Source organism: Pelobates fuscus, chromosome 5 (assembly GCF_036172605.1).
Source record: "Pelobates fuscus isolate aPelFus1 chromosome 5, aPelFus1.pri, whole genome shotgun sequence".
NCBI lineage: Eukaryota > Metazoa > Chordata > Amphibia > Anura > Pelobatidae > Pelobates > Pelobates fuscus.
Window position 1 is genome coordinate 351,333,336 of NC_086321.1, and position 18,826 is coordinate 351,352,161.

Genomic DNA, 18,826 nt, shown 5'->3' on the forward strand with positions numbered 1-18,826 from the left:
GAGTGTGACCACATTGAGGTCTATGGAGAAGACCGTAGGATCTCCATAGACCGAGCCAGTTCCCTGTAGCCATCACGAGTCAGTTTCCTGTAGCCATCACGATTGACACTTGGACTCCACCATGAGTCGAACGTCAGGTGAAGGAGAAATACAGAGACCACGTTCCTACTTTGTCTCTGTAGATCTCTTACCTGGGTTGGAGTTTAGTGAAATTCAAACCCTGTCAAAATGAGTATTTGACAAAGATAGGCATGCGTTCCCTGATTTTGCTGCCGGCATATTGGGTCCCTGTGTTTGTCTTGTGGGAACGCTGTAATGTGTGTCAGCGCCAAGTCTGGAAGTTGCGGAGCACGTCCGTCATTGACCTCCCAGTTGATAGACGCTTGATCTTTGGGATTTACGATGAGGCATTGTGCAAGATTTTTATAGTGTCCATCAACTTATTTCAACATGAACTGGAAGCTAGAGTTGTTTCTGATGGTTGACTGGCTTTTCTTAGATTTCTGCTTAAAACTGAGAAATCCTGTATTTATCCATCTACACAGGGAAATTTAGTGGCTGTGGGCACGCATAAAGGCTTTGTTCAGATCTGGGATGCGTCAGCTGGGAAGAAGTTGTCTACGCTAGAGGGACACACAGCTCGAGTGGGTAAGGAATTTTTCAAAAATATTTTTAAGTAAAACATCTTCTTGTCAATGATATTCTTGTTTGTTTAAATGTAGTTTTGTTGTCTACCCTGCCCATGTAAAATGCACCCGAGATAAAACCATACAATCCTAACTGTTCTTGGATTTCACTACTATAGGAGCTTTGGCTTGGAATGCTGATCAGCTATCTTCTGGGAGCAGAGACAGGATGATCCTGCAACGAGACATCCGTACCCCACCTATCCAGTCTGAAAGGAGGCTGCAAGGTCACAGGCAAGAAGTGTGTGGGCTGAAGTGGTCCACAGATCATCAACTCTTGGCTTCTGGAGGGAATGACAACAAGGTACAAGCTTGTACCACTAATACATAGTGCTTGATCAGGTCTTTAATTGCTTACCGTTTTGTTTCCGGGATTGATTAATGTACATACGTTTCTTGTAATCTGCTTTAGCTCCTGGTTTGGAATCACTCTAGCCTGAGCCCCGTCCAGCAGTATACAGAACATCTAGCTGCAGTGAAGGCTATAGCATGGTCCCCACATCAACACGGTCTGCTTGCCTCAGGTGGGGGCACTGCTGATCGCTGTATCCGCTTCTGGAACACACTTACTGGCCAGCCCCTGCAGTGTATAGATACTGGCTCACAGGTCTGCAACTTAGCCTGGTCTAAACATGCCAATGAGCTGGTGAGTGTTGGTTCACTACTGAAGAGCATATTCCTTACTAATGAACTAATATCTAGAAATTTAAACCATTTCTGTTTTGTCTCTTTCTCCTTTTAACAGGTAAGCACGCACGGTTACTCTCAGAACCAGATCCTAGTGTGGAAGTATCCATCACTCACACAGGTGGCAAAGCTTACCGGACATTCCTATAGAGTTCTTTATCTGGTAAGTTACTCTCCTAAAATCTCCCTGTCCGTACAGTATTCCTGAAGGGGTAACGGTCTCTTCCCAGGAATTAGAACATTTACTCATGATGTAATTTAAGTCTTTTTAATACAAGGTTAAAAGAATACTGAGCATTTCATGGGGATTCAGTGATGTACATTCCAGAGAAGTGAATTAATTATTATTTTTTTTTTTTTTATTATTATATTTATATAAAAAAAAAAAAATCTGACTCCATTGCAATGATTAAGATTATAACCTAGACTTGGAATTCCCCTTAAAGGAAAACTCCAGTGCCAGGAAAACAGTTTTCCTGGCTCTGGAGGTACCCTCTCCATCCCACCCCCCAAACCTCAGTTGCTGAAGGGGTGATAACCCCTTCAGTCACTTACCTGAGGCAGCGACGATGTCCCTCGTTGCTGTCTCCTCCTCCGCGCCGCTCCTCCTATTGTCTCCGTCGGCCGGTGGACGAGACTGATCCCGCCCACTGGCCGGGGAGAACTAATGCGCAGCAATGCCGCGCATGCGCAGCAATGCCGCACATGCGCATTAGTACTCCCCATAGGAAAGCATTGAAAAAGATTTTCAATGCTTTCCTATGAGGAAATGAGCGACGCTGGAGGTCCTCACACAGCGTGAGGACGTCCAGCGACGCTCTAGCACAGATAATCTGTGCTATGTGTCAGGAAGTGACCTCTAGTGGCTGTCTAGTAGACAGCCACTAGAGGTGGAGTTAACCCTGCAATGTAATTATTGCAGTTTATAAAAAAAACTGCAATAATTACACTTGCATAGTTAAGAGTAGTGGGAGTTGGCACCCAGACCACTCCAATGGGCAGAAGTGGTCTGGGTGCCTGGAGTGTCCCTTTAAGTTAGCTTTTTAAAAGTATGGCAGGTGCATGCCTGCACTAATATAGTTTGTCAAACTGCATTCCTAAATGGCTCCAAGCAAGCAACGTCTTTCCAAGATTGTTTGGTAACGCTGTGTATTAAATCTGCTGCTGGACTTTTAACCCCTTTCCTGTAGAAGGCCGTGTGTGAGATGCTGAAAGTACTTTTGCTGCACATATAAGTGTTTTTAGCTTTAATTTACACTTACTCTAAATGTCAACTTCAAAGCTCAGAGTATTTTATCTAACGAAACCTAGAAAAATTTGGCATTGTGGCAGGCTTTTGCAATGAACCCCATTTTTTTGCAGATTGTATCCTAGCAACCCAATGCTTGCTCTTTTGAGCTTAACCCACTTACTTAAGAAATCCTTCCTCTTAAAGCTCTGCAGTGCAAGGTTAAATAGGGCCATGGAATGAGGCACCTGTGACAGGGAGGGGTGCGAAGCAACAGGAATTGGTCTGGACTCTCAAATATATTTACATATGAAACCAAGACCTGCTCACATTAAGGAAGCTGCAGGGGCAGCACAGAATAAAAAGAATATATAGAGAGGATTTTTCTTTTTATAAATTTTTTGTTTAAAAATCTTAAGCCAAAGTTAAACTTTTCATGCTGTATACTCTGAAAACCAGCCACTGTAATAGACCACGATATCCACATAGGACTAGGCAGCTCTGTACATTCTGTATATGCCAAGAGCAAATCAACGTTAATCTTCTGTTTCTTCCCATAGGCCATGTCTCCTGATGGGGAAGCCATTGTTACAGGAGCTGGTGATGAAACATTACGATTCTGGAATGTTTTTAGTAAAACTCGGTCAACAAAGGTTGGTTGCTTTGTTAAATGGATTTGGTTTTGGGTTGGTGTGTGTTTTTTGTTTTAAGGTTAACTTTAAGTGGTGGGAGAATCCAACATAATGGTGTGCTTTTAGGGGAGATTATCTGTTAAACTGAAATCCTTCGTCTAAGTATCACTACAGTTCAATCAACAAGTGCTGAAAGGATTCCTTTTGGGTATTTAAAAGGGAACGTGTAGTTAGAAATTGACATTCCAATTGTATGTGCGTTAATAGCGATAAAGATACGTTGCATATCAGAGTAATGCACACACGTATATTTCATCTTTTTAAAATGTTACTAATTTTTTTTCCCTTTCTTCTCTTCTCTCTTAGGAATCCGTCTCTGTTCTTAACCTCTTCACGCGAATACGATAACTTCACTTCCTTTTTCCTCCCTGGACTGTTTCCATTCTTGATAACCAGCTTTCTTCCTGTTCTGGAGTCAATACAGGAGGATTAAAGACTTTATAGAAAATGGAGGCATTAAATAATAATTAAAAAATAAATAAATATCCGCATATATATTTTGGGGGGAGAGAGAAGGGACCACTCTTTACCGTGGGCTGTGGGGAGGGTTGGATGGATCGATCATGGCACAACCGCTGGTTATATAGCTGTTTGTAAGTGTGTGTATAAAAATGCTGATGTATATCTTATCTTTTGATATTTCCCCCTAGTGTGATGTTGTGTAGCCCTCTCCAGCTGTCAAAAAAATATCATTCAGTCCTCCTCCTATACAGTGACATTGCTGTCTCTTTTAAGTGGTACTGAGGGTTACTTGTGAAACTTGCATGCAAAAGTGGGCCCGAAGGCTCTTACCACAAAGTACAATTTGCAGTCTTCTAAAAAAAAAAAAAATCAAACCAAAAAACAAACCTTTTACCATTTTCTCCTATGATCTCGGTTGGGGAGGGCAGTAGTGTGTGCAGAGGGGCTTATTTTATGAATGTTTGATTGAAAGTCAGCAATTCCTATGTTGCTTGTTAATATTAGTGCAATTTGTTTCATTTTACAGATATTCTGTATTTTTAATGTTAATTTAATGCTCGATTTCAGATCAGTCTCTAATGATCGGCTCCCTGTGTTTAAATTTGTTTTTTTACATTTGTGCGTTTTTTGGAGGTGGGAAGAGCAAGATGTCCTTCAGTTTGTTCAAGGAAAGCACTTAACCTTTAGTTGATATGTCCACCTCTAATTATACAGCATTGTAACCTCCGCGACGAGGTTTGAGCAGCAGCCAATTGGACAGTTTGTGTGTGCTCTCAAGTTGGTTTTGTATTATTACCCCCAGAATGGGGGGAAAAGGTCCTACTCTTTATTCTTTGTTTTTAAAGAAGAAAAAAAAATCCCATGCTTGGTGTTGAAAATGTGAGTTATTTATTGTTTCAGTTCGTGTGCATGTGACTGTTTGTATAATACCTTCTGTGTGATCTGTGACATTGCATTGAGCACTTTGAAGAGTGAATTTCTTGTCTATCTTTTTCTGCATTCTAAAGATCGATCATAGGATTCAAGAGACAAGATTTGTTTTGTTTTCTATAATTTCTTTTGTAATGTTCCCACTTGGAGCCTGACTTCCTGATCCTACATCAAGTGCTGTGTTTTTTGTTTTTTGAAAAACCAAGTTAGTTTTTTCAGGACCCATCATTTAGAAAACAAAGTATGGAAAAGTATATTTCAATTTCAGCCCTTTTCATGTAGTTATTTATTTTTAGCCATATCTATGGTATTAGCAAAACATCTACCCCATTGCTGTCCAAGGAAGCGTGAGAAGCAACGCTATTTTAACGTTGATTAGTGGTTCTCGTTCTATCACACCCCCCATCATTCTTTGCCCAAAAGCTGTCAGAGGTTACCTCTTTAAATGTCCATGCAACTCTATGGATTTGTGGAGCACAAACTACCCTTAATCCTGCTGTATTTGTGTACAGCATAGGTAGTGGGATGTATATTTCCTGGAAGAATTATTTTTTTTTTAACAATTTCATTATTGTGCCCCTTTTTTGTTTTAGAAATACTAGCATACTGTTGGAAACACAACACATGACTAGCAATAGAAGATAATAGAGCATGTATCTTTTATATAGGTGCTGTAATGAAATAAAGTTCTATACCTTGTATTTTCTACCTTAAATGAACACTATAGGGTCAGGAACACAAACATCAATTTTTTATTTTTTTTTTAGTTAAAACCACCCTAAATATAGTAAAGTCTCGCTTTTATTCAAGCCTGCAGCTGCTCCCTCTGCCCCTGTTTGACTGTGTCTGCTGATATCATCAGAAGTCTGAGAAAATCACGTTTCCTCATAGGATTGACTGAGACTGTCAAGGAGGCAGATTAGGGGCAGAGCCAGCACAAGTCAAGCACAGCCCTGTCCAATCAGCATCTCCTCAGAAAGCCACTGAATCAATGCATCTTTATGAGGAAAGTTCAGTGTCTGCAGGCAGAGGGTGGAAACACTGAATGGCAGTGCTGCACATTTGGCAGCACTGCCCCAGGAAGCACCTCTAGTAGCCATCTGAGGAGTGGCCAGTGGAGGTATCCCTAGGCTGTAATGTATACACTGCATTTTCTCTGAAAAATTCTACTCAGAACAAATGCAATAAGCTGTAGTTGTTCTGGTGACTATAGTGTCCCTTTTAAATTGCCATATTTCACAGGCTGGAATATTTGCTAAGTATTAAAACTGCACTCTATTGCAATATGAACAATACAACTTTATAAAAAAAAAAAATACAAATAGAATGTAAAATGTCTGTATTTGCTTAAAGGGACTCTCCAGTGCCAGGAAAACAATCCGTTTTCCTGGCACTGCATGTCCCCCTCTCCCTCCCATCCCCAGTTGCTGAAGGGGTGAAAACCCTTTCAGTTACTAATCAAAAGCAGCAACGATGTCCTCCCCTTCATCACGTCAGCCAGTGGGGGAGACTGATCACGTGCATTAGACCTCTCCATAGGAAAGCATTGAAAATGCTTTCCTATGGGGATTTTAGCGACGCTGGAGGTCCTCACACAGCGTGAGGACGTCCAGCGACGCTCTAGCACAGAAAACCTGTGCTAGAATCCCGGAAGTGCCCTCTAGTAGACCTCCACTAGAGGAGGAGTTAACCCTGCAATGTAATTATTGCAGTTTATGAAAGCGAATAATTACAGGTGCAGGGTTATAGGTAGTGGGAGTTGGCACCCAGACCACTCAAATGGGCAGAAGTGGTCTGGGTGCCTGGAGTGTCCCTCTAAATTCTGGAATAACTGCTTAATCATCTTTGTACATTCAAGGTACTTGCACAGGGTTAATGATGTATTTTGTTGATCTCTCTCTTGCACCAAGTAACATGTACCTTCATCTACCTTTACGGGGGTGGTAGTGATTTACATTTTTAATATACTCTCGTTCCCACTGGGTCTTCATACACAATGTCCCCATCTTGCAAATATACTCACCGGAAGTCTTAAGTGCCCTTCATAGGGTGTGTGCATCATAACACGTATATGTTTGGTACATTGTTCAGGTGTTGCGGGGAGGGGGTGTATTGCCTTTGCTGTTGGGTACCAATGCGTCAGTGCGGGAAGGAAGGAAGAACTTAGCCAATGACAAAGTTGACAGGTGCCATAGAACTTTGCTAAAGCTCTACGCCAGGGGTGCCCAAAACATAGTTGTAGAACTGCACCTCCCATAATGCTTTCGGAATGCTTTAAAATGACACAGTGTTCTCATGAGGGGCTTCCTGGATATGGTCCTGCAATGTTCCACATCTCGCTCTGCATGAAGACGCTGAACAGTCTCTGTAGAGATGCAATAAGTCTAAATGACAGCGGATTATGCAGCAAGACTGCAGGGGCAAGAACTATACCAGGGGTGCCCAGAAAGTAGATCACCAGATGAACTACAACTTGTCATGGAATCTGTAGTTTTTAAATACCTGGGGCTCTACCTTTTTGTCACCCCTGCTCTACGCTTTGTCAACCTGTGATCTTTACATTAAAAAAAGAATGCCAAAGATGCGATGCTGTCCTGCGAGCTGTTATCATACACAACCCCGATTTGCTAGAATTAAAAATTAACAGGTTTCTGCTTAAAAAGAAAAAATCTTAAAGGATCACTGTAGGGTCAGGAACACAAACATGTATTCCTGACCCTATAGTGTTAACACCACCATCTAGCCACCCTGGGCCCCTCATGCCTCCATAAATATAGTAAAAATCTTACTGTATTCAAACCTGAAGCTGTAACTCTGCATGCTGTTAGACTCAGAAAAAACAAGCAGTCTGCTGACATGTGGTAGCCTGATCCAATCACAGTGCTTCCCCATAGGATTGGCTGAGACTGACAAGGAGGCAGATCAGGGGCAGAGCCAGCATGATTCAAACACAGCTCTGGCCAATCAGCATTTCCTCATAGAGATCAATTGAATCAATGAGTCTCTATGAGGAAAGTTCAGTGTCTGCATGCAGAGGGAGGAGATACTGAATCACAGGATGCTGTGCACAGTGCTGCCCTGTGCTCTGCTGACAGCAGATCTGAGTGGATGGAGGCATATTATGCCTCCATCAACTCCGAAGTCCCTCTGGTTCACTCTGAGTGACTGCAACTGGAGGTGTTCCTAGCTTTCAATGTAAACACTGTATTATCTCAGAGAATACAGTGTTTACATGAGAAAGGCTGCAGGGAGCTAAAGTTCTCACCTGAACAACCTCATTTAGCTGAAGTTGTTCAGGTGACTATAGTGTCCCTTTAACTAGTTTTGTTCCTGGAGGCTTTTATGCTGGTAAACAAGACAATGTCTTATTTTACGTAATTGCACAAGCATGAAATGTAACCTACAGTAAGACCTATTGTATTTATTGGAGAAGTATGCCTATATTGACCAAGCAACCGTATTAAAAATTGTAAGGACATTTGTAAACACATCACCTGTCCACAACACAGCTTGTGTGCTTCAACATTTAAAGGCATCTCAAACATCTAAAGGTTTTCTGTAACCCCTCCACAGCGCTTGGCAACAGCCACTGGTGGATCAGGTGATGGGGGGGCAACAGGCAATTGCCTCCCCCCGAGACTCTCCCCTGCCTGCTAATGCAGGGCTGACACTGTCCAAGCACCAGCCCTGCAATGTGCTTTCAAGAACCGGAGGGGAGTACTGTACTGGCAGCGGATAGAGGACACGGGGGCTCAGCCTGCAGCTCCTCCGGGTCCTTTTCTCGCGAGCAAGCAGCGTTGTTGCGGTTGCCACGGCAACGCTCCAGACGCGAGAGTGAACTCTAGCCCTGGAGCTGCAGGCTAGAGTTCACTCTCACCACTGGGACCACCAGGGATCAAGAAATGTCCTCCCTCAGTAAAATTATTTATTTTTATTAAGTAAAAAATAAAATAAACACATTATAAAAAAGCCTCCCTACGTTCCTCTCCACACATTCATACACTGCCCCCCTACACAAATACCCCCACACACACATTGCCCTCCATACACACACATTGCCCGACACATACTGTCCCCCCACACACACTGCCCTCCATACACACACTGCCCCCCCATATACACACTAACACACACACACATACACTGCCCACCATGCACACACTGCCTCTTATACACACATTGCCCCACACACACATACACAGCCCCCATACACACATTGCCCCACACACACACAAACTGCCCCCCATACACACATTGACCCACACACCCTACACATTCACACACTACACCTCACACAAACATTGAACCTTTCACACACACTGCACCACTCACACACACCACTGCTCCTATGCCCTACTACTGTCCCATATCCCAGCAGACCCGAGGTAAGTTGTCAAACTGTTCTTAAACGGTTTGACTACTTACTCTGGGAGGGGGTCCCGGCACCATAACCACTACACAGAGCAGTAGTGGTTATTGTGCATGGGTTATTTCTTTAAATAATCTACAAGTGCCCCTCCCGAGATAAAGCTCTGGATCCGCCACTGGCCACTGCGTTGCTGCCTTTCCCACTTGTCAATAAACTGCACCAGGGTTCAACTTTTCCAATAGCCATTGGCAAGTGAAATGTTACCACTACCAAGAAGAAATGTATGCCTGGAGTGTATTCTATGGCTTGCATTGGTGAATAACTTTCTCGGCGTGGCTAGTAGAATAAGACTTCAAATTTAAGCCCTCTCGATACTACAGCTCAAAGATTCCCCCAAAAAACCTGAAGAACAGACTGCATGCATGTTTTCTGGGGGTACATCTACTATGGGTGATCAGAATGTATATATGTACAGACCTATTCACTAAATTTAGAAGTTGAAGTGAATTTGAAATTTGAGGCCAAAGTAAACTAGAAGCATAGCTGACTGGTACTGACTATTTTTACTGTGAATTTGAAATTCACTTTGAATAACACTGCTAATATTTGAAATAAAAATTGTCTGTCTGTCTATTCCATGCTCTGTTAACGTGGCTAAAAGAACTGCAGTTTGTTACTATCTGAGTGCACATAATCATTAAATGTCCCCTCCCCTGCTCCTCTTACCTCCCTTTGACAGATCAGCTGTTGCTATGACACACAGTATAGACAAAACAATCAAACAATCGCTTTATCTTACACGCTGCTAGACATTGGTCTGCATTTGCCCCCTTCCCAAAGTTTACAGCCTTCAGCATGGAGCACCCTGAGGTCATTGAGTATATTCCACGACGGACATTGGAGGCAGAGTTCCCCTCTACCAACAACAGGTGCGCAAGGAGTGAGATGTATATTAATAACGGTGTTTGCATGTACCTCTATTTGATAATATATAGTTATTGGTCAAATTACTGTAAGAAATATTTTAAACGAAATGCAATTAATACCGCAGGGGACATTATTATCTAGATTTATTATTATTTATTTTACCAAACTAGTAAATCGACACCAGCGACAGGTCCAGACTGATATTATATCAAATTGGACATTGGCCCTTTAAGGGTTAATTGTATAACAATGTAGTTCATTGATGTCTCCTCTTTCAAATACAAAAATAGAGTTCTATTTCTCTGGATACTAGTTCAGACATTAGTGTGCAACTATGCAATGCATGAGAAGCAGCACAACCCAAATACATTGACCTGTGTAAATGTGAATTCCAGGCTGACAATGCTTCAAAATAAACTAATGTAAACATAACTGCTAGAGATTGCTGTAAAAATCCAATCCCAATGAATCTTTCTTCACTGATCATTATTCAGACTAGGAAGTAGTGGATACCTGTCTAGTCTTACTGTGGATTTAGGTAAGAGCGTACCTCCCAAGTGTCTCTATTTACTAGGGACAGTCCCTCTTTTAGGCCCAAATCCCCCTGTCCCTCTTTTCTAGGAGCTTTATATTGTTTGTGTGTCTTGAGTGTATAACAGAGCTCCACAGCAATAATACTCCCAGTAACGTGTCTTTATACAGCAATAAATGTGTTTGGAAATCAGTCTGTGTCAAAAGGTACATTGTTCCTGTTCTAAATTACATTTTAGTTGGAAAAATCTTTATTAGTAACTCACCTACAATTTCCTAGAACAACCTCGCCCCTAGTCACACCCTTAAAATTAAAGTGTCCCTATTTGTCCAATTGAAACGTTGGGCGGTGTAAGAAATAATGCTGATCATATCCAGTAAATACCGGCCATACAGCATGTTTTGTGATGAGATAAGCAGACTTAAAGGGACACTCCAATGCAAACGAAATGACTGTTTAGTAGATATGCCCAAATAAAAACATGCATATATTTAATCATGTGTTTTTTCAATGGGGGTATATCTAAACACAGGTTGCAAAGCCTGCAGTTCTCGTGTCTGATGCCTATTCAAACCCCTAATCACAGACTTCCCAATGCAGCTCAGTTAGAAGTCTTTGCAAGGCAGGTTCTCTGGGCAATTGCTGCCTCTTGAGTTTAGCTCAACAGAGCTAACCAAACCAGGCAGTAACAGGATGTGTAACCAGCTTAATTTATAAAAGTGTCAATTTCTACTAAAAATCTGCACTTTTTGCAAAATGAAAAAAATAGGACACACTCTTCACACATAAAGCTTTTTAGCAAGCTAAAGTTGTTTAGGGATCTGGAGTGTCCCTTTAAGACTAGGGGTTTAATATGTGAGTAAGGGTTAGAAAGCAGGTTAGGATATGATATGGGTTGAATGGAAGGTTAGTGTCCAGCTTCTCTTAAGAAGATGGGTTATGTCTATATCAGAGTATAAATTTAATAAATATGTGCTTTCTTTCTTTTTTTTTTTTTAATGCATAATCTAATGGGGGAACACTGGTCAAGGAGCTAATGCTTTTTGTAATTATACTGTATTCTATGTGGAGTGATTGTAGCAGCACCTTTTTCTCCAATAGTTAACACCAGGTTTGCACTTTTTGAGACTTCCTGGACACCGTGGTAACAGGGACGCAGGGCGGCCGACAGCTCGCATTGAATTGGGTGTTTTTCCACTCTATCTTTACTTTATTCTTGTCTGTCTGTTACTCCTCAAATCAGTGAGCACTGCAGCCACATGTCCTGTCTGGTTACTATCCAGAGCTCCCACCAAGTTCTACCTCTGCCTCGAAGTGGAATTTGGTGGGAGCTCTGGAGAGGGGTCTGCATGTAGCAATGTTTCCTCAGTAGCCCAAGCAGCACAGAGGGCAAGGGCTGCTGGTGATGTTTAGCACTAAAAACTTTAAAAAACGGTTTAATGCAGAATTAAAAGATGGCATCAGGGAACTCCAGACACTATAACCACTTCAATAAGATGAAGCAGTTACAGTGCCTACAATTGCCATTTAATCGGAATATGGTCCCCATCCCCTCTCAAACTGTTTGATTAAGGGGACACTATGGTCACCAAAACAACTTTGACTTAATAAAGCAGTTTTTATGTATAGATCATGCTCCTGTAGTGCTCAATTCTCATTTAAGAGTTAAATCACTTTGTTTATGCAGCCCTAGGCACACCTCCCTGCGTGTGACTTGCACATCCTTCCTAAACACTTCCTGTAAAGAGTCATCTAATGTTTACATTTCCTTTATTGCAAATTCTGTTTAATTTAGAATGTATTATCTCCTGCTCTGTTAATAACTTGCCAGACCCTGCAGGAGTCTCCTATATGTAATTAAAGTTCAATTTACAGAGCAAGAGATAAAACCATCTAAAGTATGTTACATGTGATTGAAAATTAAACCATTTTGTTTTCATGCAGGCTGTGTCAGTCACAGCTAGAGGAGGTGTGGTAAGTGCCAGGGCCGTCTTTAACGAGAGGAAAACAGGGCAGCTGCCCCGGGCCCAGTTACTTCTGGGGGGCCCGAGGCAGCTGCCCCAGGCCCCCTGCCCACAAACAGGATACTAACAAGCCCACCAGGATCCTGAGAAATGTCCCAGTGGGCAGCCACACCTGAAGTAATCAGGGTCCCAGCCCTTTACTAGTGCTCTGGACAGGGCCCCTATCATTCTGTTTGTTCCCGCGGTCTGCTGGGAGGAAGTGAAGTGAAGTCACATCACTTCCTCCCAAGTAACAGAGAGCCTCGTGGGAAGGAGGAGGTATACACAGGAAGAGAAGGTGGAGAGGGCCGTGTATCTGACTTTTGAGTGTGAGGCACACACAGAGGAGGAAGAAGTGGAGAGGGACTGAGGAAGCCTAATGGTCTTGGCCATCCAGCTCCCACTGGACCCCAGGGAAGCCACTCTTCTGTACCCAAAAGGTAAGGAGACGGGAGGGTGGATCTAATATGTAAATTGATTCTTATATATCTTGTGTACCTGGGTCTGTGTCAGCGTGTATACCTGGCTGTGTGTGTGTCTGGCTTGTATGTCAGTCTGTATATCTGGCTGTGTGTGTATCTGACTGAGTTTGTGTCAGTGTGTGTATCTGACTGAGTTTGTGTCAGTGTGTGTATCTGGCTGTGTGTGTGTCAGTGTGTGTATCTGGCTGTGTATGTCAGTCTGTATATCTGTCTGTGTGTGTGTATCTGTCTGAGTTTGTGTCAGTGTGTGTATCTGGCTGTGTGTGTGTGTGTGTGTCTGGCTGTATGTGTTTGTGTGTGTTTGGCTTGCATGTCAGTCTGTATATCTGGCTGTGTGTGTATCTGACTGAGTTTGTGTCAGTGTGTGTACAGTATATGACTTTATGTGTATCTGGCTGTGTTTGTGTTTGTGTCAGTGTGTGTATCTGGCTGTGTATGTCAGTCTGTATATCTGTCAGCGTGTGTATCTGGCTGAGTTTGTGTCAGTGTGTGTATCTGGCTGAGTTTGTGTCAGTGTGTACCTGGCTGTGTATGTCTGGCTGTATGTGTTTGTGTGTGTCTGGCTTGCATGTCAGTCTGTATATCTGGCTGTGTGTGTATCTGACTGAGTTTGTGTCAGTGTGTGTACAGTATATGACTTTATGTGTATCTGGCTGTGTTTGTGTTTGTATCAGTGTGTGTATCTGGCTGTGTATGTCAGTCTTTATATCTGTCAGCGTGTGTATCTGGCTGAGTTTGTGTCAGTGTGTGTATCTGGCTGAGTTTGTGTCAGTGTGTACCTGGCTGTGTATGTCTGTCTGTATGTGTTTGTGTGTGTCTGGCTTGCATGTCAGTCTGTATATCTGGCTGTGTGTGTATCTGACTGAGTTTGTGTCAGTGTGTGTACAGTATATGACTTTATGTGTATCTGGCTGTGTGTGTCAGTCTGTATATATGTCTGTGGGTGTATCTGGCTGAGTTTGTGTCAGCGTGTGTTTATGACTTTATGTGTATCTAGCTGTGTGTGTGTGTGTGTGTATGTATCTGGCTGTATGTGTGTCAATGTGTATGTGTAGCTGCATGTCTGTGTATCTGTACGTGTGTGTGAGTGTATTTGTGTCAGTGTGTATCTATGCATGTGGCGATACGTACATCACCGCATTATAATGCCAACACTGCACATAAATATACCACTGCACACAAATACATCACTGTATGAGTAACTGTGTTCCTGTGTGTATCTCAGTGTTTGCCTAAGTGGGCATCTGTGTGTATGTGGCAATGCATACATCTCAACATTCTAGCACTGCACACAGATACACCCCTGTGTGTATCTGAATTGTATGTATCTGTGTCAGTGTGTATTTCTGTGTGTGGATGTGCTAGTGTTTGTATGCGTGTATCTGAGTGTGTATATGCCAGTGTGTTTGTGTCGGTGTGTATCTGTGTGTCAAGGTGTGTGCATGCATCATAGTGATTATGTGTGTATATCTGCGTGTTAATGTGTATGTATATCTGTGTTAGTATGTATGTGCATACATCCCAGCAATCAAACACAACATGCAAACACACCCCTGCAAACACAAACATTTCATACAAAGACAACCCTGAATTTGAACTCCAAAATCATATAATAATACTACACAGAAATGTACATCTGCATTTAAAACACAACACTACATCCAAACACATCCCTGCATGCAAATACAAACATTGCATACAAACAGACCCCTTTAGTAAAACACTAACATTATGGGGTTCAGGGGGGCCCAAAGCAATTGTTTGGGTCAAATCAATATTAAAGACAGCCCTGGTTAGTGCAGCATAAACTGGGAAAAAAAAAAAAAAAAGTCACAACTCCTAAATGACAGTGAGACTTTAAAGGCATGATCTATACACCAAAACTGCTTCATTAAGCTAAAGTTCTTTTAGTGTTAATATAATTTATACGTGTCTACATAATCTGACGATGCTTGTTTTATTAGGTAAGAGAGAAAAGATCTGCGTGAGAGAATATTTTATATAATATAATGTCTGGCTTTCTGCTAACTGTAGAGATTGCAGGAAGTACACGTACCCCCATAGTAGCCTTATGATTTTTTAATTTTGTTTTCCATCTGGTTGCAGTAGAGATCTTCCATTTCTTCATGGCTACTCTTGCCCCACCTTGCATCAAGCAGTCCGGACTCATTCTGGACCAATGGGCGTGGATGTTAAAACACAAACATTGTACGCAGGAAAGAACCGGGAGATTTATGACAAGTGGAAACAGGGACACAGTCAGAGAGAACGGGAGGCTCTACCCCATGGTAAGTAAATATTATTTCAAAATAATATTTCAAATGGCCAACAAAGAGAAATGTTTGCTCTAGCTGGAATGCAGATAGGAGGGGCTTTAGTGAAGGTACTAGGTCAATAGTGGGCCAATAGGAGGCGTGTAAATGGTGCCACGGTGTGTTGTCCTGCACCCAAAATGGAACTAGTCAACATTTACGCCAGGCTGACTAATAGCGGCACTTCCTGCCGTACTGAGGATTCTCCATACACATTGCAAATACGTCTAGTGACGTGCTCAAGCTGAGTTTATTGGGGACTTGTTTCTGGTGTCGCCAGAATCAGGACACCAAAAATGAAACCCAGGACAGGAGTCCCAAATTGGCCAAATCCAGGCCTATCGGGGGGAGAAGGAGGTAGGCCTAGCTAATATGTACATAGTTCACAGCTGGTGAATAAGTATCAATTTTATTAAAGATGGGATTTATTCTTGGTATTTCATAGCATTAACTGTGAAACAAGTGGTTAGAAGGACGGGGGAGGGGTTTCCACAAAACTCAAAATTTAGAATTATTCCAAATTAGCTATTGTTGCCTATGTTTGGCAATTCTGATTTTATTTAGCTACAAATTGGAGTTTAGTGGATAAACTGCAAAGATTTTTATGACCAAAGCGTCTGGCCGGATTTTTGTGATCATACAGAATTATATTCTGCAGTACTTGAGGTGTAGCTACCCAGTTGATGTTTTTCATAGAAGAATGTCAAGTCAGACAAGATTATGCATATGGTTTAAGGCCAAAGGCCTGTATTTGTAGGGAGGAGTTTGTCCTATAAAAACCCTATCCCCCCTTTGACCTGGGCCGTTCCGTTTCAGGACCACAAGTGTAAAATGTCAGGAATTCAGACTCAATTTCAAATTTTTAAGCTGAAATAACTGCATTTTAACCTAAAATTTGAAATTCACTTTAAATTTACTCTACGTTATGAACAACTCCTAGCTTTGTGAATGTCCCTGGCAGAATATCCAAACAGGGTACTTTAAATCTCTGCTCAGTTTTTTATTTTTTCCCCTTAAAATTAAAGCTGCTCTGTCACCTTCTGAGGTTTTTGCATATTCTCCAAAGGCGACATCGTGACATCGCCGGGACCCGGGGGTGCCGCAGAGAGTAGACATGCTGACCTCTGCGGACGCCACCATCTTCTTTCAGCTCCCGATGCTTCATCTCCAGGAGTCCACATCAGTGCAGTAATCTCACGCTTGCGCAAGAGTACAGCACTAATTTCTATGGAGGATCTATGGGTATTGTTTTGTGATTAGCAAAATAATGTATTTATCCCCCAGCCATTGCTAGCGATAAAACTTGACAGAGGTAGCTTGCCTTTTGTCAAGATTTGTCAAGCAGAGAAAAATACATAAGGGAAAGCAGTCCCTACATTGCCTTATGTATGTTAATAGAAAATTATCAAAAAAGAAGAAAGGAAAAACAGATTAGGAGTAATTAAGAGAAAAGGAACAGATTGAAGGTTAGTTTAGCATTCAGACAGCGCTGCTTTAATGTAAACATAGTCTCTTTATGTTATATTTGTTATGCGCACAATGAGCTAATATTTTCAAATATCAAACATTTAACATTCAAATACAGTGGAACCTCGGAACTCGAATGTTCCTGTTCACAAACAATTTGGTATTCGAACTAAAATTTAGAGTATAAAATGTCTCGATACCCAAACATCAAAGAGCTGCTCACTGGGGCCATGTGACCCCTCCAGCCAGCTCTCTCATGGAGTTAAGATGTGGCTGAAAAGTAAGTTTGGAAGTTTCTCTCGCCCAGCTGTTACAGGATAAGTGTGTGCTACTGACCTTGTCCTAGCATGGACTCTCCTCCGATGGTTCCTCCAAAATATACTCTGGAACAAGTATAACACGCCAATGGAACAGCCAAACACAGTAAAATAATCCAGGAATCTCCCACCTCATCCCCAGCAACTGGAGGCCACACTGCTCTGGGGGTATAACTGGTTTAATGGAGCCACACACAGCCTTTTAGCTGAATCCCCATGCAAGGGGTTGCCTGAAACATATTTCAGGTGCATTCCCCACTGGACCTAAGAGTAGATTGAGACAAAATGCACAACATAATTATATTAACTCTTAGGTCCAGGACATATACAGTAATAACACCCCAAAACACACAGTTAACAACAAGGTACCCCCTCAAGTACTATATGCCCGGATAGCCTACATCTGAGCACCCAGCATATCCAAAAAGCGCTCAGATCCTACAAACGCAGCCAAAACGCAACCCGGGTATAGTTTAGACCGACCGCACACAAGGCGCCTGCCCAAAAGGGTTCCATAAAATCAGACTGTGCAGTCGGTCTCTTTCGGGAGTACAAAACATACTAAAACTAACAAATGAACTGTTAGCATAAGCTCATCTAATGTATCTTGTTCGGGAGTATGCTCCTCCCGAACGCCACTTTGTTTGTATGGATTCCGACGAACATAAATGGAGGTGGAAGTCCCAGCGGTGTTTGTGCCGCCGAGTGTCCGATTTTAGTTCCATACACTTGACGACCAAACACCGCTGTCTCTGCTCATGGTTAAAGATGGCCTCCGCCACGTGTTCGCACATACGAAGAGCGGCCACCCAGCTGACTGCTTAGAATGTTAGTGTTATTGCGGTTTATGGAGGTGTTAATCGTTTGTTTATGTGACTCTTACAGCCAGCTCTCAACATCTACGGGAAACAGTCTGGTATGACCCTTGCCTTACAGCTCAATATCTACAAAGTTCTCCACGTTGGGGAACTTTCCAGTGGAGAGAGAGACCTATTCCTGGCAAAGAATTTGGTATGTAGTATGTAGAATGTCGTATGCATGGTTTTACCATTGTGATCATGAGACAAGGAAAAGGTATAACACAGCACACTAGTGCAAAAATAACAGGGTAAAAATGGGCCCAAATAAGGTAAAGGAATGCCAGTGGGTACCATGAGACCATTGACCACGCTTACTGTAAACCCTTATTTCTTTCAGTTTTGAACAGACACAAGTTTGGAGTCCAGAAGTAAGAGCAAAGATCACAGAATAAGTCGTAAAGCACATCAGCCAGAGGAACGCAAGTTAGAAGGACAATATCATTGACTCATGTAGTTGGCACCACCTGCTCTAATTATGTGTATTCCATGCATGTGTACAGAAAGATAATCGTCTTGTGAAAAAATTCAAATGCAAAGTGCATTCTTTGCAGAATAAAAACGTGCATTTCCTTCTGAAATGTTCATTCTTCCTTGAAGCACATATACCTTGTCCTGTTGTGTATGATCATGCCTCCTCATTCAATCGCTACAACATTTTAAAAATAGCTTATTTATTTATTTATTTTTTTGACAATATTTTTATTGTCATGAATCACGGGTACAATTCACATTTTGTAGAATACAAGTTAGAAAATTACGTACTTTGCGTCTTGCATGCCAATCATAAAAAGAGAAACAACAAAATAAACACAATGTAAGTAAATATGCTCTTCTCATAGTGTTTTGGATGGTTAAGCTTGTGAGTTGCTTTT

At 42.0% G+C, this 18,826-nt stretch overlaps 2 protein-coding genes across 3 annotated transcripts in view; both read left to right on the forward strand.

The window, feature by feature from the left end:
* FZR1 (fizzy and cell division cycle 20 related 1) overlaps window positions 1-4,633 on the forward strand; it is a 35,395-nt gene extending 30,762 nt beyond the window's left edge. For both annotated transcript variants that reach the window (XM_063455919.1, XM_063455918.1), the window contains exons 9-14: window positions 546-648; window positions 806-990; window positions 1,099-1,332; window positions 1,432-1,536; window positions 3,162-3,254; window positions 3,600-4,633. In XM_063455919.1, the coding sequence (XP_063311989.1) occupies window positions 546-648; window positions 806-990; window positions 1,099-1,332; window positions 1,432-1,536; window positions 3,162-3,254; window positions 3,600-3,641 (762 nt within the window). In that variant the 3' untranslated portion in view covers window positions 3,642-4,633. The remainder of the gene's footprint in view (window positions 1-545; window positions 649-805; window positions 991-1,098; window positions 1,333-1,431; window positions 1,537-3,161; window positions 3,255-3,599) is intronic.
* Window positions 4,634-9,838: 5,205 nt separating this feature from the next.
* Window positions 9,839-18,555, forward strand: TEKTIP1 (tektin bundle interacting protein 1). Its single transcript, XM_063453296.1, has 4 exons — window positions 9,839-9,983; window positions 15,105-15,286; window positions 17,980-18,105; window positions 18,292-18,555. Exons 1-4 carry the CDS (start codon window positions 9,910-9,912, stop codon window positions 18,324-18,326), a joined length of 417 nt encoding a protein of 138 aa, XP_063309366.1. The 5' UTR covers window positions 9,839-9,909; the 3' UTR covers window positions 18,327-18,555.
* The last annotated feature ends 271 nt before the right edge of the window (window positions 18,556-18,826 follow it).